General features: G+C 41.4%; 1 protein-coding gene across 1 annotated transcript in view; it reads left to right on the top strand.

Annotated features, from left to right (window-relative positions):
* LOC139310031 (uncharacterized) overlaps positions 1-19,987 on the top strand; it is a 110,673-nt gene that overhangs the window by 84,238 nt on the left and 6,448 nt on the right. The window contains exons 9-10 of the mRNA XM_070934203.1: positions 17,170-17,591; positions 17,730-17,796. Coding sequence (XP_070790304.1) covers positions 17,170-17,591; positions 17,730-17,796 — 489 coding nt within the window. The remainder of the gene's footprint in view (positions 1-17,169; positions 17,592-17,729; positions 17,797-19,987) is intronic.

Below are 19,987 nucleotides of genomic sequence, written 5' to 3'. Positions count from 1 at the left end.
ATTGGTTTGTTAATGCTTTTAATTATGGGGCCAAATTTATATATATATATATATATATATATATATATATATATATATATATATATATATATATATATATATGCATATTCTTTCTAGCCAGGTTTTACCTATGTAAACTTAGTTGTTCTTCAGCCCTAGGTTCTGTGAAATCTCATTCACAAGTTCTTGGGCCCTTTTTCTGCTGACAAACTGCAACTCTGTGTTGCTTCCTAGGTGGCCGAAGGAAATTTATTTCCAATGTTTGGGTGGTGTTTTTTGTATTTTGATTATGAAATTCCGGCATGTGGAGTTTCAGCCTTCTATCTTGGTGAACTCCAGATTTTGAACCTCACAATTTCCCATCCAGAATACAAGTAATCCTAGAGATACAACTGTAATGAGAACTAACTATTATGGATTCATTTAGCAATGGTGACAGTACTTTGGTTAACTAACCCCAACCCATGCTGTCTGTTATGCAGCTATTAAATGAATGTGCAAGTTGCAAAATAGGTAAGGTGACCAGATTTTAACATTGGTAAAGAGGGACACCATTGTGGGTGTGGCTTATTTTGTGGGCGTTGCTTGGAGGTCATGTGACTGGGTGGGCGTGGCTAGCTGGTCATGTGAGCGGGTGGCCATGGCTATGTGTATAGGGACTATTCAGAGGGCTGAAAAAAGTCATTTCTGACAGGTCCTCGCACTTTTGACTGGTCCTCACACTTATGACCATCCTCACATTTATGCCGTGCAGCATTCTTAACAACCATGTCATTCATTTCACAACTGCTTCTCTTCACCATGGTGATAAGATAGGGCAAAAAACGTAAAATGTGAGGACAGTCGTAAGTTCGAGGTCTGGTCAAAAGTGTGAGGACCAGTCAGAAATAACTTTTTCAGCCCTCTGAGTAGTCCATATGCATAAAAGGATACAGCAATAGAGAGGGATGAAGGAAGGGAAGGGAAATTAGAGTAGGAGTGAGGGTAAGAGAGGGAGGAAGAGAGGAGGAGAAGGAGAAAGGAAGAGGAAGTAGGGAGAAGAAGGGGGGGAAGAGAAAGTAAGAAGGAAAGAAAAGACAGAGGTGGTAGGTTTGAGGAGAAAGATTGCTGTACAATAAAAAAGATGAAAGGGAAGAAAGCCAACCCCAAACAAATATAAAGATATTAAGATAAAGAATGAATTGTTAAACTTTAAAGAATAAAAGAGAACAAATAGCAATAAATAGCAATAATTAGAAACACACATACAAACATACAATGTATTTTCTTTGAACAGAATATTTGGCTGGTTCACAAATTTAAACAGTGTTTAGTCACTTCAATTAAATTTACAATTTCTATATTTCCTTTTTGCCATATTTATTCCTCATCTATTTTTTTAAAAAAACAATATTACCCTTCATCCTCATCTCTCTAATCTTAATCAAATTCATTTTTTCCCTTCTATTCTATATTATACCCCTTCCCATTGTCATCTATTTTTATATCCATCCTCACATTGGTTAATTATGTAATTATGTAATACAGTTGTTTAATACAAATTCAACATTTTAATATAAATCAATTAGTTATATAACTATCTTTTTTGTATATTAATCAATATGAACATGAATATTCCAATTATTTCCATGCAATCCAATTTCTTACAAATCAATTAATTATATTTACCAATAATAATAAACCAAATAATTTCCCCCATATATTCCTCCAAACCACAACTTAACCATTTCTGCTTTCAACACAGTATAGAAATTAATAGTATCTCAATTATTACAATTCCCTAGTTAAAAAGAGCTTTTTTTTCTTTTGTGTTTTAAAATCTTGAACTCTCCTAAATTTCCCATTGTTTGCACCTACCTTTTTTGGTGAGGAAAAAGAAAAGAAATCTGCTGCCTAATTTTCCAACGTTGCAGCAAACAGCAAAGCCAACAGCCTGTTTTACTTTCAGTTTCGTTTTGAGCTTGGTTTGCACAAGGAGGAAAAAAAATCTGCTCGAGCAATTTAGCAAGCAGAAGAGCCCTGCGCAAAACAGCTGAGAGCAAATCAGCTGAGAGTGGGGAAGCCGAGCTAATCAACTTGTGCTAATTAACTAATGCGGAAGCTGTAAGGGGCTGTTCTTTGTATTTTTGCAGGCATCGGTCTACTCATTTGTTTTCTTTTAAAACTGATCAGCTGTAGGGCGGTCCTTTGAAGCCCCGCGGCAATAGTTTAAACAGTTTTTTTCCCTCTAGCCATCAGCTGGGACTCAGGAGGCAGCTGGGACTCAGGAGGCAGAATGAAAAATCGGGACTTTTTTTTTTTTTTTTTTTATTGCAAAAGTTTTACAATTACATTTTCACCCCTTTTTTCACCCCCCCACCTCCCTCCCCAAACTTCCCATCCTCCCTAACCCTCCCTAACCCTCCCCCCCCAGACTTCCCTATTACATACTCATAACTAATAACACTAATATATAAACCTGAACCCATCCCTCCCCCTATATAATTTTTCCTCTTTGTCTCTTTACATTAAAATATTTCTAATACATTATTTTCAAATAAAAGCTATTTGATACTTTCTAGTTTGGTATTTGTTCTGATCATATTCTATCCACCTTTTCCATTCCCATTCATAAATCTCTTGTGAAGAATCTTTTAAATACGCTGAAATCTTCGCCATCTCTGCAAAGCTGGCCATCTTCAAAGTCCATTCCTCGATAGTAGGCAAAGCTTCATTCTTCCAATATTTACCTATCAACAATCTTGCTGCTGTTATCATATACAATATTAGTTTTATTTCACCCCGTGTAAAACCCTTAACTATACCCAATAAAAACAATTGTGGAGAAAATTGAATTTTTTTCTTCAAAACATTCTGCATGACCCACCAAATTTTTATCCAAAAAGCCTTAACTTTCCTACAGGTCCACCATACATGATAATACGTAGCATCCAAACATTCGCATCTCCAACATTTTGGCTGAACATTAGGGTACATACATGACAACTTTTTAGGATCCAAATGCCATCTATAAAACATTTTATAAAAATTTTCCCTCAAATTCTGCGACTGTGTGAACTTAACATTCTGAACCCAAATTTTTTCCCATGTTTCCAACATCACTGGTTCTTCAAAATTTTGTGCCCACTTAATCATACAATCCTTAACTAATTCAGTTTCTGAGTCCCTTTCTAACAAAACATTATAAAGCCTTTTAATATGCATTGGACCTTTCTCTCTTATATGTCTAACTAATTCTTCCTCATGCAGTATAATACCAGTTTTTTGGTCCTCTTTCCATCTCATTTATAATTGATTATATTGTAACCAGGTTAAATTAATCCCTTCGTCCAACAGTGTCTGCAATGTCTTCAGCTGCCATCTGCCCGCATCTGTAAAAAGAACCTCTTTGTATAAAAACCCCCCGAGTGACATTATATTTGTATTCCACAAGGTATGACCAAGATCCAGCCATAGCGGTATTTTATAATCCCATTTGAGTCGGTGCTTCTTCCAAACTCTCATCAAAGAATCTCTGAGTATATGACTTTTAAATACTTTATCAACTTTATCATCATAAAATAAGTAAGCATGCCATCCAAATTCAAGATCAAAACTTTCTGCATTCAATATTCCAGCCTTTTTATTTCCAAACCAATCACTTGTTAAAGTTAAAGCTGCTGCATCATAATATAACTGTAGATTTGGGAGTTTAAGGCCTCCTCTTTCTGGAACATCTTGCATAATTTTCAATTTCACTCTCGGCTTTTTCTCGTTCCAGACAAACTTATTCACACCAGACTGCCAGACTTTCAGTTGTTTATCACTTTTAAGCACCGGAATCATTTGAAACAAAAACAGAAATCTTGGCAAAATATTCATCTTAACTGCTGCTATTCTTCCAAGTAAAGACAGTTGCAGCTTTTTCCAAGTCTCCATGTCTTTCTGAACCTCTCGCCACAACACCTCATAATTATTTTGAAACAATTTCATATTTGATTCTGCAACCTGAACTCCAAGATATTTTACCTTAGGTACAATTTCAAAACCTGCCCTCCTTTCAAGCTCATGTTTACGATCTTGTGTCATATTCTTAACTATCATTTTAGTCTTTTTTGAGTTCAGTTTAAAACCTGAAACTCTACCATAGTCTTGTATAATGTCGTTCATCAGGATTGTTGATTCCATTGGTTGTGATAGGGTAACAACCAGATCATCTGCAAATGCCTTTATTCTATAATCCTCTTGCCTTATCACTATACCTTTCAAAATTTTTGAGTCCCGTATTGTATTTAGCAAGACTTCCAATGTTAAAATAAATAAAAGTGGGGACAACGGACATCCCTGTCTTGTTCCTTTTTCAATTTTAAACTCTGTCGTCAAACTTCCATTAATAATAATCTGTGCTTTTTGCTCTTGATAAATTGCTGAAATCGCCTGTATAAATTGGTCCCCAAAGCCCATCTTTTTTAAAGTCTTTAGTAGAAAGTTCCAATCCACTCTATCAAAGGCCTTCTCCGCATCCAAAAAAACCAGCACTGCAGAAATCTGTTTATTCTTATCAAGATATTCCAATAAGTCTATTACTTGCCTTACATTGTCCTTCATGTATCTGCCCTCAATAAATCCCGCTTGGTCCTCATGAATCACTTTTTGGATTACTGGCATCAACCTGTTGGCTAATACCTTCGCATAAATTTTATAATCTGTGTTCAAAAGAGATATTGGTCTGTAGTTCTCTGGTTTTTTAGGACCAACTTGTTCCTTTGGTATCAAAGATATATAAGCAGTTGTCCAAGATGGGGGTATTTTACCCCCTTGTTGAATATTGCAAAATAAATCTCTAAGTTGTCCCACCATTTCAGCTTGTAAAGTTTTGTAATACACTGCAGTCAAACCATCCGTGCCAGGAGCTTTGGCTGTTTTTAGCTGCTTAATTGCTGCTATTATCTCCTCCTCTGTTATAGGATAATTCATTCTTTCCTTTTGTTGATCAGTAATTTTTTTAACTCTCTTATCCTTTAAATATTTTTCTATAAGTCCATTCTGCGCCTCTTCTTTGGCATATAATTTAGTATAATAATCCACAAAAGCTTCTTTAATTAATTTTTGTTGAAAAATTTCTTTCCCTCCAATGTCAATACTATCAATAGTCCGTATACTTTGTTTTTTCCTCAGTGTGTAAGCCAACCATCTGCCCGGTTTATTAGCATTGCAAAATGTATTATGCTTCGCGTATTGTAAACTTGTTGCAACTTGTTCCGCCATAAGCATTTGAAATTGGTCTTTCAAAAGTTTTATAGCACTTCGTATTCTTTCATCTGTTGGGTTTTTAATAAGTAACTGTTCTTTATTCTTTATTTCCATTTCCAACTCAGATCTTTTCTTTTGTCGGAACAGTCTATGTTTAGAATTCATGTAGATAAGTACCCCTCTCATATAAGCTTTACTTGCGTCCCAAACAATTTCAATTGGGGTACCTTTATTCAAATTTATTTCAAAAAATTCTTTCAAATGCTTTTTAAGTTCTATTGTATTTTTTTCATATCTAAACAAGTTCTCATTTAATCTCCAAGAACGTCTCTCAACCTTATCCATCTCAATTTCTATCCATACAGGGCTATGGTCAGTCAAAGTTCTTGGAAAAATCTTTGTTCTTTTTGTCTTAACAAGTAGATCATTTGACAACAGGGTAAAATCAATCCTAGAAAAGGATCTATGTCTATCGGAAAAGAAAGTGTAATCCAATTCATTTGGATTATGTATTCTCCAAACATCTTTTACTTCCATATCTTCTTTCATATCAAAAAAGGTCTGCGGTAGTCTAATTCTAGACTTTGCCATGCTCTTTTTGTCTAATTTAGAGTCAATTACTCCATTCCAATCTCCCATTAATAAAATAGATCTATAGTCCCATTGCAATATTTTAGTATGTAACATCTTGTAAAAATAATCCTGTTGTTGGTTGGGAGCATAAATTCCAATCAAAAGAATTTGACCATTTGCTGTGAGCAATTCAATTGCTACAAACCTACCATCTTGATCTACTTCTATAACTTTTGCTGTTAATTTTTTATTTACATAAATAACCACACCATTCTTTTTCTGTGAAGTTGAAGATATATAATGTACTCCTAATTTTGAATTTATCAAATATTTCTGATCTTGAGTTGTAATATGCGTTTCTTGTAAACATATTATATCATTATTAAATTGTTTCAAATATGTAAATAGTTTCTTCCTTTTCTGTGCTGAATTCAACCCATTAACATTCCAAGATAGACACTTAAGGGTCATCAGCCTGTTTCTGGAGCGCAGAGCAAAATATTTGAAGTTCATCCAAGAGCTTCGATCTTGCTCCTCCCATAGCTCCACTCTCTTGTGGGGTACTCTTAGCTGCCTTCTTGTCTTGTCTTTCCTGTTGTTGTTGTTGCTTTTGTTTAAGTAGCTTGGATTGAGCTCTAGTTATACGTTGATCTTTAACTTCAGTCAACTGAATCAAATCCAAAATTGGAGAAGAATCCAGCAAGGGCTCACTCAGAAAACCTCCTTCTGCACCTTGCACATTTTCTAATTCCTACTTAGACTGTTCTTCCAATTGCCTCTCTTCACTCTCCTTAATCTCCAAAACTGTAGATGTACGTGGAGATGGTGTTCTTTCCTTAAGAATAGTACTATAAAAATGTTGTGCCTTCTCCACGGTATTCAATCGATATCCTTCTCCCTTATATCTAAAAATTATCCCAGCTGGTGCATCCCACCGGAAGGGTATCTGTAAATCTTTCAATTCCTTAACAAGAAAACCAAATTCTTTTCTAGCTTTCAGCATTTTAGGAGGTAATTCTTTAAAAATTACAAGTCGTGAGCCCCCCACTTGTACAGAGGTGTGAAAAGATTTTTGGAGGATTTCATTTCTAATTTCTCTCTCAGTAAAGTATATGACCACATCTCTAGGCAGTTGTCTTTGTCTGGCCACCCAAGAGTTAACTCTGTAAATTTTATCTATTTTATGAAATACCAAATCAGGATTAACTTGTAAAATCTTAGCCAGGGCTTCAGAGCAAACTTGTCTCAAGTCCTGTCTCTCCTCCTCTCGAATTCCCCGAAGCCGTATGGCAAATTCCATCGCCCGGAATTGTATCATGACAATCTCCTCTTCAATTCTCTGCATTTTATTGTCAGCTTCTTCAATTTTATAGTCATTATCTTTCATCCTAACATTAACTTCTAATTTGAGTTCTTCAACTTTAAAATCAACTTTCCCAATAAAATTTGCCAGGCCAGACGCCACTTCTGATATTTTTTTGGTCACCATATTTTGATTCTGTTTCACCATATCTTTAACTTCATTAATTTCCTGCAAAAATTCCTCATGTGATTTTTGAAGTTTATGATCTATTTCCTGTTGAGATTCTTGAAATTTTTCATCCAAAGTTTTAGAAATAAATTCTTTTAAATCTCCCACATCAAGTTCTTTTTTCTGAGTTTGTAGCTGTTGAGCAGGGGGAAGTTGCGTTTGATGTTTGTGTGTGGGGGATCCCCCCCCTGATGCCTTCCCTTCCTGCTTCTTTGAAGCCATCGTGCCACGTAAGCTAGTTTTTCTAAAGAGGGAAGTTCTTTTTCCTTTCCCTCTTCCACAAAAGCTTCTAAAAAAGTCCCCCAGATTTAATCAAGTAAAACTGAAGTAAAGCAAAGTCAAATTTTAGCAAGAAAAATTTTTTCCTTTAGGTAGAACAACTTTGTAGCAACTTTTCAACTTTGTTGAAAAGCAAAGCAGAGAGGCTTCGCAAATCCACTTTCACTAGCTCGTTAACTCAAGTGCTGGACGCCATATTTTTTCAAATCACTTTCACTCGCTCACTTTCTCTTTAATTTAAAAAGTCAATAAAGCACTAATACTTGCAATTTTCAGGTTTCTGGATTCAAGTTGATATTTCCGCTATTTGTTAAAATTAGTTCCTCTCACTTTAAAAGTTTGCTGCTATCGGCTTGTTCTGCTGAAGGCAGAATCGTCCCACGCCGCCCGGAGTCTCCACAGGTTGGAAGGGAGCCGCTCCTGTTTTCACCCCCAGAAGCGATTCCCTGGGGGGGTTACAGGGGCTCAACCTGTACCCTGCTGTCTCTGCTCCTACAATCTTCAAGATTTCGGAGTTTTCGAGCCGCTCCTCGTTCGCGGGGCGGCTCTACAGGCGGCGGGGCTGGCGGTCTTTAAAAAATCACCGCCGTCGCCGAAGCTCGCAAACCGGAAGTGATCAAAAATCGGGACTTTTTTAAAACGCCGCGGGACGCGGGACAAATTGCTAAAAATCGGGACTGTCCTGCCAAGAGTGGGACGTCTGGTCACCTTATAAATAGGACACTGGCTACCTCAGTGTTCAGGAAAAGTCTCCGAGGCTTAGCCCAGGCCCAGGCTTCCCCCCAGACAACCCTAGGCCTCCTCCATCCCCACCTCCCAAGACACCTATTGCTCTAGTTCCCAACACTTGGTTCCCCCCAGACAACCCTAGGCCTCCTCCACCTCCACCCCCAAGACACCTATTGCTCTGGTTCCCAACACTTGGTTCCCCAAGGCATCCCTAGGCCTCCTCCACCCCCCCCCCAAGACACCTATTGCTCTGGTTCCCAACCTTGGTTTCCCCCAAGGCATCCCTAGGTCTCAACCCCCATCCTCCAACACACCTATTGCTCTGGTTTCCAACACTTGGTTCCCCCAAGGCAGGGGTGAAATGCTACTGGTTTGCTCCGGTTCAGGGGGAGCCCCCCCCCCAGGCCTCCGCATCAAGTACCTCCCAGGCCTTTTCCCACTCCCACTGGCTCCCTGCAGGCCTTAGGCCATTCTGTCACGGGGCCTTCCAATTACGATTACACCTTGCAGCAGCTGTTAAACGAGACTGCTTTGCTTAATTGCAGACTTGGGCTTTCCTTCCAAAGGCCTCCCGTAACCCATCTCTTAGGTCTCCCCAGGACTTTCCTTCCCTCCCAGAGTATCCCCAGGCCTCTTTCATAAAACAGGGTCCCTGTAATCCTTAGGTCGAATTCCAACACTACCAGGCCTCATAGCGTCCTCCTCTTTATCTTTTGAAGATATCTGAACCTTATATTGGGGAAGGAGGGTAGGATGCAGATCTCTCGGCTGTATGACTATTTCATGGAAGTAGCCGTTACTTTCACTGTGCCTGGGATTCATCGCTGGGCCCTGAAGTGGATTTGTGGAAGTGGCTGCCATTTTGCCACGACTGCCTCAGGCCCGAAATGGCGGCTGCTTCTGGGTCATTGTCATGCAGGAGAGGGAAAAACTGCTCTGTTTTGTTACCTTAACACTGTGCAGAAAGCCTTAAGGAATTGTGGGTGCAACTGAAAATGATGGCTGCCTCCATGAGATCTTGAAAATTTACCTGTGAAATAGGTGATGGGCTTGTGGGGAGTAGGCCCGAGGCCCAGTGAAAAAAAGCAGTGTAACATTTCAAATGAAAAGCTTTTCTGCCTTGCAGATGAACCTGGTGGAGAAGAGCTGTAGGAATACTGAGTTGAGGAGAAAAGGGATCGTGGCTTTAATCACAAGAACTCCAGGTTTATTAACAACTCCTACTGTGATCTCCTCTTCTTGGAAATGTCTGCTTGTTACCCTTTGATGGCTGCTGGGTGACAGCACCACCATATTGCTGACGTACGTGTTGCATCCCCCTTTGAGTTGGTGATATGAGGGGAAAAATGTACATTGGAAAATGTTTCATTTTAAAAAACGCATTGTGTAAGAACAAGACTTTTGACAAGGAAAAAATGGGTAGTGTCAGTATTGCTATGAACAGTTGGGTAAGGCAAGATGCTCAGACTTGCCTCAAACTGTGAGATGGGCAGCGAATAAATTTATTAATCAATAAATTTAATAATAAAAAGGTAACATAAACATCTTTTGTCAACTCTCACTCAGTTGCAAGGTCTCCACACATATAATAGTTTCTAACCAACTATCATTGTTAACCTACTTGTGCATTCTGTATCTCTACGACCGATCTGTCTTCCTCAGCTTCCCTTCCCTCCTCAATGTAAATTTAAATTTCCAATTTCAATTCTACACCAGTCCAGCCACTCTTTGTGGCATTTTTCAAGTATCATTAGGCAGATTTCAAGGGTTTTTTTTAATTAGTATTATTATGAGGGGTGCACTTCTTTATCCATAAGGTCTCTCCTTTTTTATTTTTACTATGCTAATAATGAACTTTACTGATTCTGAAATTTTCCAGCTCTTTCTTCCTGTCTGACTTACAGAAAGGAGGGATGCATTTTTAAAAATGACTTCAAACTACTCTCACTATTCTCACTAAGGATGGGAAGTTTTTGAAACATTTTATATGATATAAATCTTCTTCTTGTGCCATATCCATCATCAGATGTTGGCGATCCTATTTTTATTAATAGCCGCACGAAAAAGTGCTGCTGAATTTTGTCCAAACCAGTCCCTTAGATTTTGAAGCCATGATGTTCTTATTCAGCCTGGAGCTCATTTGCCTTCAATCTTTTCCTGGAGGATTAAATGAAGTGTGCAGTATTTTTCTGGGTGTCGCATCACATGTCCGAAATATCCCAACTTTCATTTTTTAATTTTAATGGTTTTTTAATGGTATAAATAGGTGACTCAAAAGATTAGTCAGATTAGCATTGATCTTCATTACTTATTTTCCAAGGGTGTGTCATCAGCATTTCATCAAAAAAGGACTACGGGATAATGTATAGGAATTAATGGCTAAAGTTAAAATTTCATGTTCATGGATATTCCAGAGGAAAAATTGCAGGAACCATGTTCACCTTGAACATTTGGAACTAACCACAGATACATACAAACTTTTCAAATTGTTATTTCCTCCCAGGGTTACCTTCTCTTTTCCATTACCTGATTTGGGAGTCGGGGAGAGTGTATCACGTTTTTTTTAAAAAAAAGAATACAGAGTTAGTTTTTTTTCTGCTTTAGTCTTTAGAATTGCTGTGTCTGTTTTAACAGTATAATCAATTGCGAAAGTTATTTTCAAATTTCCCACAACTATTTTTTTTAAAAAATTTGATTTATATGCCGCCCTTTTCCGGAGACTCAGGGCGGCTTACAATGCGTTAAGCAATAGCCTTCTTACTTTTGTATATTTATACAAAGTCAGCTTATTGCCCCCACAATCTGGGTCCTCATTTTACCTACCTTAGAAAGGATGGAAGGCTGAGTCAACCTTGAGCCTGGTGAGAATTGAACTCGCAGTAATTGCAGGCAGCTGGTGTTAATAACACTGTTAATAACAGTGCTTTAGTATGCTGCGCCACCAGGATTCTATGATTGATATTTTGTTAACAGTGGGAGAAAGTAGTGCCTAAATTTAGGATAACTTAGAATAGGCAGCAGAGAGAAGTAGTGGTAATTATATAGTCGAGTACTACCTGTATTGCACTTTATACAACCTATTTGGTGGCAGCTGTTAACCGCATGCAACAATTGTAAAACAAACAGCCTGACTAGGTGAGTCAGCCTGACTAGGTGGCTCAGTGGCTAAGACACAGCTTGTCGATTAGAAAGGTTGGCAGTTTGGTGGTTCAAATCCCTAGTATAGGTCTCCTGTGTGAGCAGGGGGTTGGACTAGATGACCTCCAAGGTCCCTTCCAACTCTGTTACTGTTACTGAGTGGTCAGTGGGGCACTTGAGTTTACTTCTGCATACCCCTTTTTCTGGTGACTCATACATTCCCTACCCAGTTGATTCAATTTCATTCAAATACTGCAGTTGTTAAGTGAATGCTACAATCATTAAGCAAACCCATTGTTCACTAGGGATATAAGCATGAGTTTCTGGCAAAAATGTAAATCGTGGTCATGTGACTGCAGGATGCTATGAAAACTGCAGGCTGGTTGCCAAGCACCCAAAATGTCCTGTGACCCTGGGTGGAGCCCCTCCGCCCCCAGTCCTCAGAAGTTCAAATCTGGGTCATAAGTTGTTTTTTGAATGGTTGCTAAATGGCTGGTCGTAAGACGAGGACTATCTGTAAGTCACAGGCTTGGTCTTGTCGCAGTTCTGTGTCTACCATCTGCACAGCTATAGAATAGCAATATTGTCAATAGCAGTAATTGCAAGAGGGATCTTGGAATCCTAGTGGACAATCACTTCAATGTGAGCCAGCAGTGTGTAGCAGCTGTTAAAAGAGCCAAGGCAGTGGTGGGCTGCAGTAACAGAGGGATAGAATCAAGATCACGTGAAGTATTAGTATCGCTTTATAGAACCTTAGTAAGATCACATTTGCAATATTGCATCCAGTTTTAGTCACCGTGATATAAAAAAGATTTTGAGACATCGGGAAAAGTGTGCAGAAAAGAGCAGCAAAGATAGAGGGGACATGATAGCAGTCTTTCAACAGTTGAGGGGCTGACGCAGAAAAGGGGGTCGACCTATTCCCCAAAGTGCCTGAAAGTAGGACAAAAAGTAACAGAGGGAGAATTATTTTTTAAAAAATTCCAACCTAGAATTAAGAAGAAATTGTCAGTGAGAACAATTAATCAGTGGAACAAATTGCCTCTCAACCTGTGGTTGTTCCATCAGTGGAGGCTTTTAAGAGGAGACTGGAGAGCCATTTGACTGGGATGATATAGGTTCTCCTGCTTGGAGAGTTGGTCCCTTCCAACTCTTACTCTGTAATTCTGTAAGTACTTCATGAACATTTAGGGCTCAGCATGTAGCTAATCTTCAGAAGCTTAAGTAGCTTCACATTTTACTATTTTACTTGGCTCGGTTGCAAAGATAGGTTGCTAGGAGTCTAAAACAACTTGATAGCATATAATCAGTGACAACATCTTGCAAACGCCTTAGGCAGAGACGGGACAAGCGTGTTTTTTCGCCTCCTGTTTTTTCACCTTCTGCGCCTACAAAGCCGTCAATACAGTAGCTGCATCTGTGGTTGATCCTTAAAGGAGTTAAAACCATCAAGTACTGTATTGCTAGAAAGGAATGAGGAAGAAGAGAAGCACAGAGGAACTTCCTGTATCGGATCACTCATGGGTGGAAGGTGGCTTGCAGAGCGGCTTTTGTGCTCTTCTAAAAGTTGAAGCATCAGCTGGAAGGTGAGTTGAGGGCAAGTTGGAGGAGAGGCCAGAAGCAAGTTGGGCTATTTGGTTTGGATGCTGGCAACCGATGCACATTTATGATGGTCACAACATCCCACCATCATGATCCCCATTTTTGACCTTCCCAGCTTGTTTCTCATAGGCAAAGTTAGTGAGGATGATGACGGCAAGAAATAGCAAGTGACAGTCATGTGAAACTGCCTTTAACAACCCACAGTGGTTTGCTTAACAACTCCAGAGGAACAGATGTAAGTTGGCAGTTATGTGACATCATGCTTCATGATCGGGCTGCTTAGTGACACAGATGCCAGTCCCAAATGTGAGGACTCCTTGAAAGGGGATGTCACCAGAGGAATTGTGGACAGGAGGACAGTATTTTCTTATTTGGAGCTGAGGACTTCCATCGGTATAACTGGTGTTTCAAATTTTGCAGAGGCTTTAGGCATCATTTCATCAGTTAAAGCCCCCACATCTCTAAATTTAGCTCAGAAGGTTTAATTGTAACCATTTTGGGACATTTTTCAGGCTGAAAACATGGATTTTTCACATATATACATTTGTAGGTGTAAATGTAATTCTCTCTGCAGTTGGATAATCTATCCCTAGTGCTTCCAGATATTCAGTTATGTGAAAAAGAAAGTACACCCTCTTTGAGTGGTATGGTTTTATGTATCAGGAAATCATCTGGTCTTTACACTCTTAAAAGTAGGTAAATACAACTTCAGATGAACAACAACACATGACAAATTACATCACATCATCATCAATGGTGGGTTTCCCTTACCTTTGCTAACGGTTCATGCATACACACCACTTCTACGCCTGCACAGAGCATATTTGATGATGTCCAGGCGGGTGGGCGGAACCTCCTGCCACCGCTACTATTACTTTAAGCCGAACCGGGCCGAACCGGTAGCAACCGACCACTAGTCACCATGTATTTTACAAAAGGAAAGCCAAAATGGAGGAGCCACATGTGAAAACTAACACCTTATGATTCAATATCTTATAGAGCCACCTGTAACAGCAGGAACTTCAAGGAATTGTTTTCTGTATGACCAAAAACAGTCTCTTGCATTGTTGTGGAGGAATTTTGGCCCACTCTTCTTTACAACATTGTTTCAGTTCATTGAGGTTTGTGGGCATTTGTTTATTATTATTATTATTATTATTATTATTATTATTATTATTATTATTATTATTATTTAATTTATTAATTTATTTATTTAACTTTTATACCGCCCCCTCTCCCGAAGGACTCGGGGCGGTGAACAGCCAAAATTGAAAACACACAATACAAATATTAAAATACATTAAAACGAAATTAAATTATCTTTGGCTTCTCCAATTTAAAACCCCTTGCCCATAAAATTCCCAATTAAAAGATTTTTAACCCAGCCCAGCTTGCTGAAATAAGAAAGTCTTCAGGGCCCGGCGGAAGGTTCGGAGGTTCAGGATTAGTCGTATCCCTGTGGTGCCCCCACAGAGAAGGCTCTTCCCCGGGGGGTCGCCAGCCGACATTGCCTGACAGACGGCACCCTGAGGAGGCCCTCTCTGTGGGAGTGTGTTGGCCGGTGGGAGGTTATCGGAGGCAGAAGGTGGTCTCGTAAGTAACCGGGTCCTAAGCCATGGAGCGCTTTGAAGATGAGAACCAACACCTTGAAGCGCACTCGGAAGACCACTGGAAGCCAATGCAGCTCGCGCAGGAGAGGTGTCACGTGGGAGCGCCATGTTGCCCCCATAAATACCTGCGCGGTCGTATTCTGTACCAGTTGGAGCCTCCGAGTGCTCCTCAAGGGGAGCCCCATGTAGAGAGCATTGCAGTAGTCCAGGCGGGAAGTGACGAGGGCATGACCGTGCATAAGGAGTCCCGATCCAGAAAGGGGCGCAACTGGCATATCAGGCGAACCTGATAGAAAGCCCCCCTGGCCACGGCCGTCATATGCTCTTCTAAAGACAGCCGTGCATCCAGGAGGACACCCAAGTTACGCGCCCTCTCCATGGGGGCCAATGTCTCACCCCCAATAGTCAGCGATGGCACCAGCTGACTATATCGGAACGCCGGCAGCCACAGCCACTCTGTCTTGGAGGGATTGAGTCGGAGCCTGTTCCTCCCCATCCAGACCCGCACGGCTTCCAGGCACCGGGACATCACTTCAAGGGCATCGTTGGGGTGGTCTGGGGTGGAGATGTACAGCTGGGTGTCATCAGCGTACAGATGACACTGCACCCCAAAACCACGGATGATCTCGCCCAGCGGCTTCACATAAATGTTGAACAGGAGAGGCGAGAGGACCGACCCTTGTGGCACCCCACAAACCCACCTCTCGAGAGGTCCCACCACAACATTTCAATTGGGGTGAGGTCTGGACTTGGCTATTGCAACACCTTGATTCTTTTCTTTTTCAGCCATTCTGTTGCAGATTTGCTGGTGAGCTTGGGATCATTGGCATGGAAACAAAAGAGATGCGATTTCTTCTTTCCTCTACCAGTGTAAGACTAGTGAAGAGCTAGTGCTGATAGAGCAAAGAAGACATCTGATCTCTTGTTTTAATGACAATCCTTTCCTCCCCAGCCAGTGTAAATGATGACAAAACTTTCTTAGATCTCTTCGCCAGCATAAAACTAGTGCCAGTGTAGCTAAGAAGAAATCGTAGTAGTTTATGCTAACTGGAAAGAAAAGGATTACAACGGAAGCAAAATAGGCATGATTTCTTCTTAGCCCCGCTAGCACTAGCTTTACATTAGTGTTGTGCTGGTAGAGCAAAGAAGAAATCTCATCTCTTTTGCTTCCATGGCAATCCTTTCCTCCTCAGCCAGGGTAAATCACTAACGATTTATGCTGGCTGGAGTGAAAGGATTGCCATGGAAAGAAAAGAGTTTATATTTCTTCTTGATTATGCCACGTGGCCCAGCTGACTTCCTGAGCTCATCAGAAATTTCGTAAGTGAATGGTGATGGGGGAATGGGGTTGGGGAGGAATGCATAGTATATTGCAAAGCAGGCCAACATACTGGGGTCTGGGGATTGTGAGGACTGACAGGGCAAGATGGAAGGGAAATAGATGGGTGGGTATGCTGCAGCATCTCTGCAGTGAAGGAGTCAAGGACTCCCGGGGTGGGAGGCGCTGCAAAAATTCAACTTTGAAGCAGATTCGTATTTAGCATTTGGGGGAGTGTTGTAACTTCAGAAATTCGTTGAATGGCCTGTCGTACCTAAAGGATTACCTGTACTTCTTTTTCCACATCTTCTGCAACCCTTTCATAAACAATAAAACTTACACTTTCTTTTGAATCTTACAGACAAAGATGATGCTAACATAAGCACACTGGACAACTGAGAATAACAAGCAACACTGAAAAGCAAAGCAAATTGAAGCAAAAATAAAAATATTTTCTATTTCCTTCAGAAAGCCGCAGAATTCATCTACTTCATCAGCAGGTAAGAGACAGAAAAGAGAAAATCATGAAGAGATTTGCAGCTGGAAAAAGTAGATTATATAGAATTTGAGAATATGTTACTTGAAAAGGTCAAAGGAGATCATTTTTCCATTCAGAAAAAGAGGGAAATACCTGGAAGCCAGTGGGGAAGAAAATGTCAATTGGATAGTCACATATGGCAGCCAGAAATGCAGGCACCAACAAAATAAGGAATCACACATATTTTTGACCTCCTCAAGAATGTCAGTGATGGAAAAGCTCCATAGATGTGCCTATTGTGGGAAAAGTAAAGAGTTCAAATCACAAGAGTATCCACACTGAACAAAAGCCATATAAATACTCTGAATGTGGCAAAACTTTAGTCAGAATAACTCCCTTGTGATTCATAGAAGGATCCTCATAGTAGAGATGCCCTACAACTGCTCCCAATGTGGTAAATGCTTTTGCAAGCATGGCAACTTGGTGGTACACCAGAGGATTCACACAGGAGAGAAACCCTTTAAATGTCCTGATTGTGGGAAAGGTTTCAGTGTCAATTCCAGCCTGGTGAGACACCAGAGGACTCACACAGGAGAGAAACCCTTTGAATGTCCTGATTGTGGGAAAGATTTCAGTGAGAATTCCAGCCTGCTGATACACCAGAGAACTCACACAGGAGAGAAACCATTTGAATGTCCTGAGTGTGGGAAAAGTTTCAGTCAGAATTCCCATCTCATTGACCACCAGAGAACTCACACAGGAGAGAAGCCCTTTGAATGTCCTGAATGTGGGAAAACCTACAGTAAGAATTCCCACCTGGTGATACACCAGAGGATTCACACAGGAGAGAAACCCTTTGAATGTCCTGATTGTGGGAAACGTTTCAGTCAGAGTTCCCATCTCATTGGCCACCAGAGGACTCACACAGGAGAGAAACCCTTTGAATGTCCTGATTGTGGGAAAGGTTTCAGTGTCAAATCCAACCTGCTGATACACCAGAGGATTCACACAGGAGAGAAACCCTTTGAATGTCCTGAGTGTGGGAAAAGTTTCAGTCAGAGTTCCCATCTCATTGGCCACCAGAGGACTCACACAGGAGAGAAACCCTTTGAATGTCCTGAATGTGGGAAAAGTTTCAGTCAGAGTTCCCATCTCATTGGCCACCAGAGGACTCACACAGGATAGAAACCCTTTTAATGTCCTGATTGTGGGAAACGTTTCAGTGTCAATTCCTATCAGGTGATACACCAGAGGACTCACACAGAAGAGAAGCCGTACGAGTGTCCTGATTGTGGGAAAGATTTCAGTATTTCGTCAAGCATCCCTAGGCCTCCTCCACCCCCACCCCCCAAGACACCTATTGCTCTAGTTCCCAACCCTTGGTTCCCCCATGGCATCCCTAGGCCTCCTCCACCCCCACCCCCCAAGACACCTATTGCTCTAGTTCCCAACCCTTGGTTCCCCCAAGGCATCCCTAGGCCTCCTCCACCCCCACCCCCCAAGACACCTATTGCTCTGATTCCCAACCCTTGGTTCCCCCAAGGCATCCCTAGGCCTCCTCCACCCCCACCCCCCAAGACACCTATTGCTCTAGTTCCCAACCCTTGGTTCCCCCAAGGCATCCCTAGGCCTCCTCCACCCCCACCCCCAAGACAACTATTGCTCTGGTTCCCAAACCTTCGTTCCCCCAAAGCATCCCTAGGCCCCCTCCACCCCCAACCCACAAGACACCTATTGCTCTGATTCCCAACCCTTGGTTCCCCCAAGGCATCCCTAGGCCTCCTCCACCCCCACCCCCCAAGACACCTATTGCTCTGATTCCCAACCCTTGGTTCCCCCAAGGCATCCCTAGGCCTCCTCCACCCCCACCCCCCAAGACACCTATTGCTCTAGTTCCCAACCCTTGGTTCCCCCAAGGCATCCCTAGGCCTCCTCCACCCCCACCCCCCAAGACACCTATTGCTCTAGTTCCCAACCCTTGGTTCCCCCAAGGCATCCCTAGGCCTCCTCCACCCCCACCCCCAAGACAACTATTGCTCTGGTTCCCAAACCTTCGTTCCCCCAAAGCATCCCTAGGCCTCCTCCACCCCCAACCCACAAGACACCTATTGCTCTGATTCCCAACCCTTGGTTCCCCCAAGGCATCCCTAGGCCTCCTCCACCCCCCCAAGACACTTATTGCTCTGGTTCCCACCCTTGGTTCCCCCAAGGCATTTCTAGGCCTCCTCCACCCCCCCAAGACACTTATTGCTCTGGTTCCCACCCTTGGTTCCCCCAAGGCATTTCTAGGCCTCCTCCACCCCCACCGCCAAGAAAACTATTGCTGTGGTTCCCAACCCTTGGTTCCCCAAAGGCATCCTTAGGCCTCCTCCACCCCTATCCCCACCCCCAAGACACTTATTGCTCTGGTTCCCAACCTTGTTTCCCCCTAAAGTAGTAAAGTAATAAATAAAGTAATAAATAAAGTAAAAGCGGGTCCAGCTAGATGATCACTGAAGGTCCCTCTTTGTTCATAATATTGTAGATGGGAAATGTTCTTGCAAATGTATCCAGCACGTAGGCAAACACATTCCTTTCAAGTAGGATTTGTAAAACAAGGCCCCTCAGTTGTCACAGATAAAGACAGTCTGGTGATTTATACTTTGAAGGTCAGAGAGACGGAGATGACCATATTATTGTTTCAACAAGAAGATAATTTGAATCTATGCTTCAGTAACTTCTAAAAAGAATTATAACTGTTTTGCAAAGATAGTAACAAACTCAGTAATTAAGGTATGTCATTTTGTGTAACAAATGTCTGTGGTGATAAGAAATGCTGACTTCACAGAATCCTTTGTCTGACCATATATAAAGACTGAGATCTTCTTTCTTTCTTTGTTCAGACTTTCTTTGGTAATGATACCGGTCTGATCCTTTATTGCAATAAATAAATAATAAACTGATTCTGTCTGCCCTGAAGGGATGTTTCTTTAATTCCTTCTTCCACAACAACTTTGGCACCCGGCAGAAGGGACTTTGAGAAGCAGAGATTTTTTTCTTCCTAGGCGAACTGCCCCAGCGAGAGCGACCTTCTCCCACCGAAGATTCCACAGCCGGCATCCTGACTCCTTTGAAGTCAATAGAATCCTTCGTTGAGAGATTGCCGTATGCTCGCTGGCGAAGCAGCTTAAGCCAAGGACCCACAAGGGGGGCAGACAAGACCCAGTAACTCCACGGACGGCCGAGGAAGCGATGCTTGCCAGACAAGTATTTATTTAAACGGGGAATAGAGAGGTCCTGTTCATTTTTGGAACAGAAAAGAGCAGAGAAAGGAGGGGGAAGTGTGTGATCGGCTAATGCTGTTTTGCTGCTGGTCTCTTTAATTTGCATATGAAAGCTTTTCTGCTTTGAATACAATTTTGATTTTATTTTTTCTGGAAATTTTTGAGGTTTAAAACGCTTAATTAAACCTATACCCAAGACCCTGTTGTTCCGCCAGGCTGGGTTAGCAACATAAT

Source organism: Pituophis catenifer, unplaced genomic scaffold, assembly GCF_029215685.1.
Source record: "Pituophis catenifer annectens isolate HBS135680 unplaced genomic scaffold, rPitCat1.0.hap2 SCAF_2, whole genome shotgun sequence".
Lineage (NCBI taxonomy): Eukaryota > Metazoa > Chordata > Lepidosauria > Squamata > Colubridae > Pituophis > Pituophis catenifer.
Note: the sequence above shows the minus strand (reverse complement) of the source record. Positions and strands in the feature narration are given on the sequence as shown.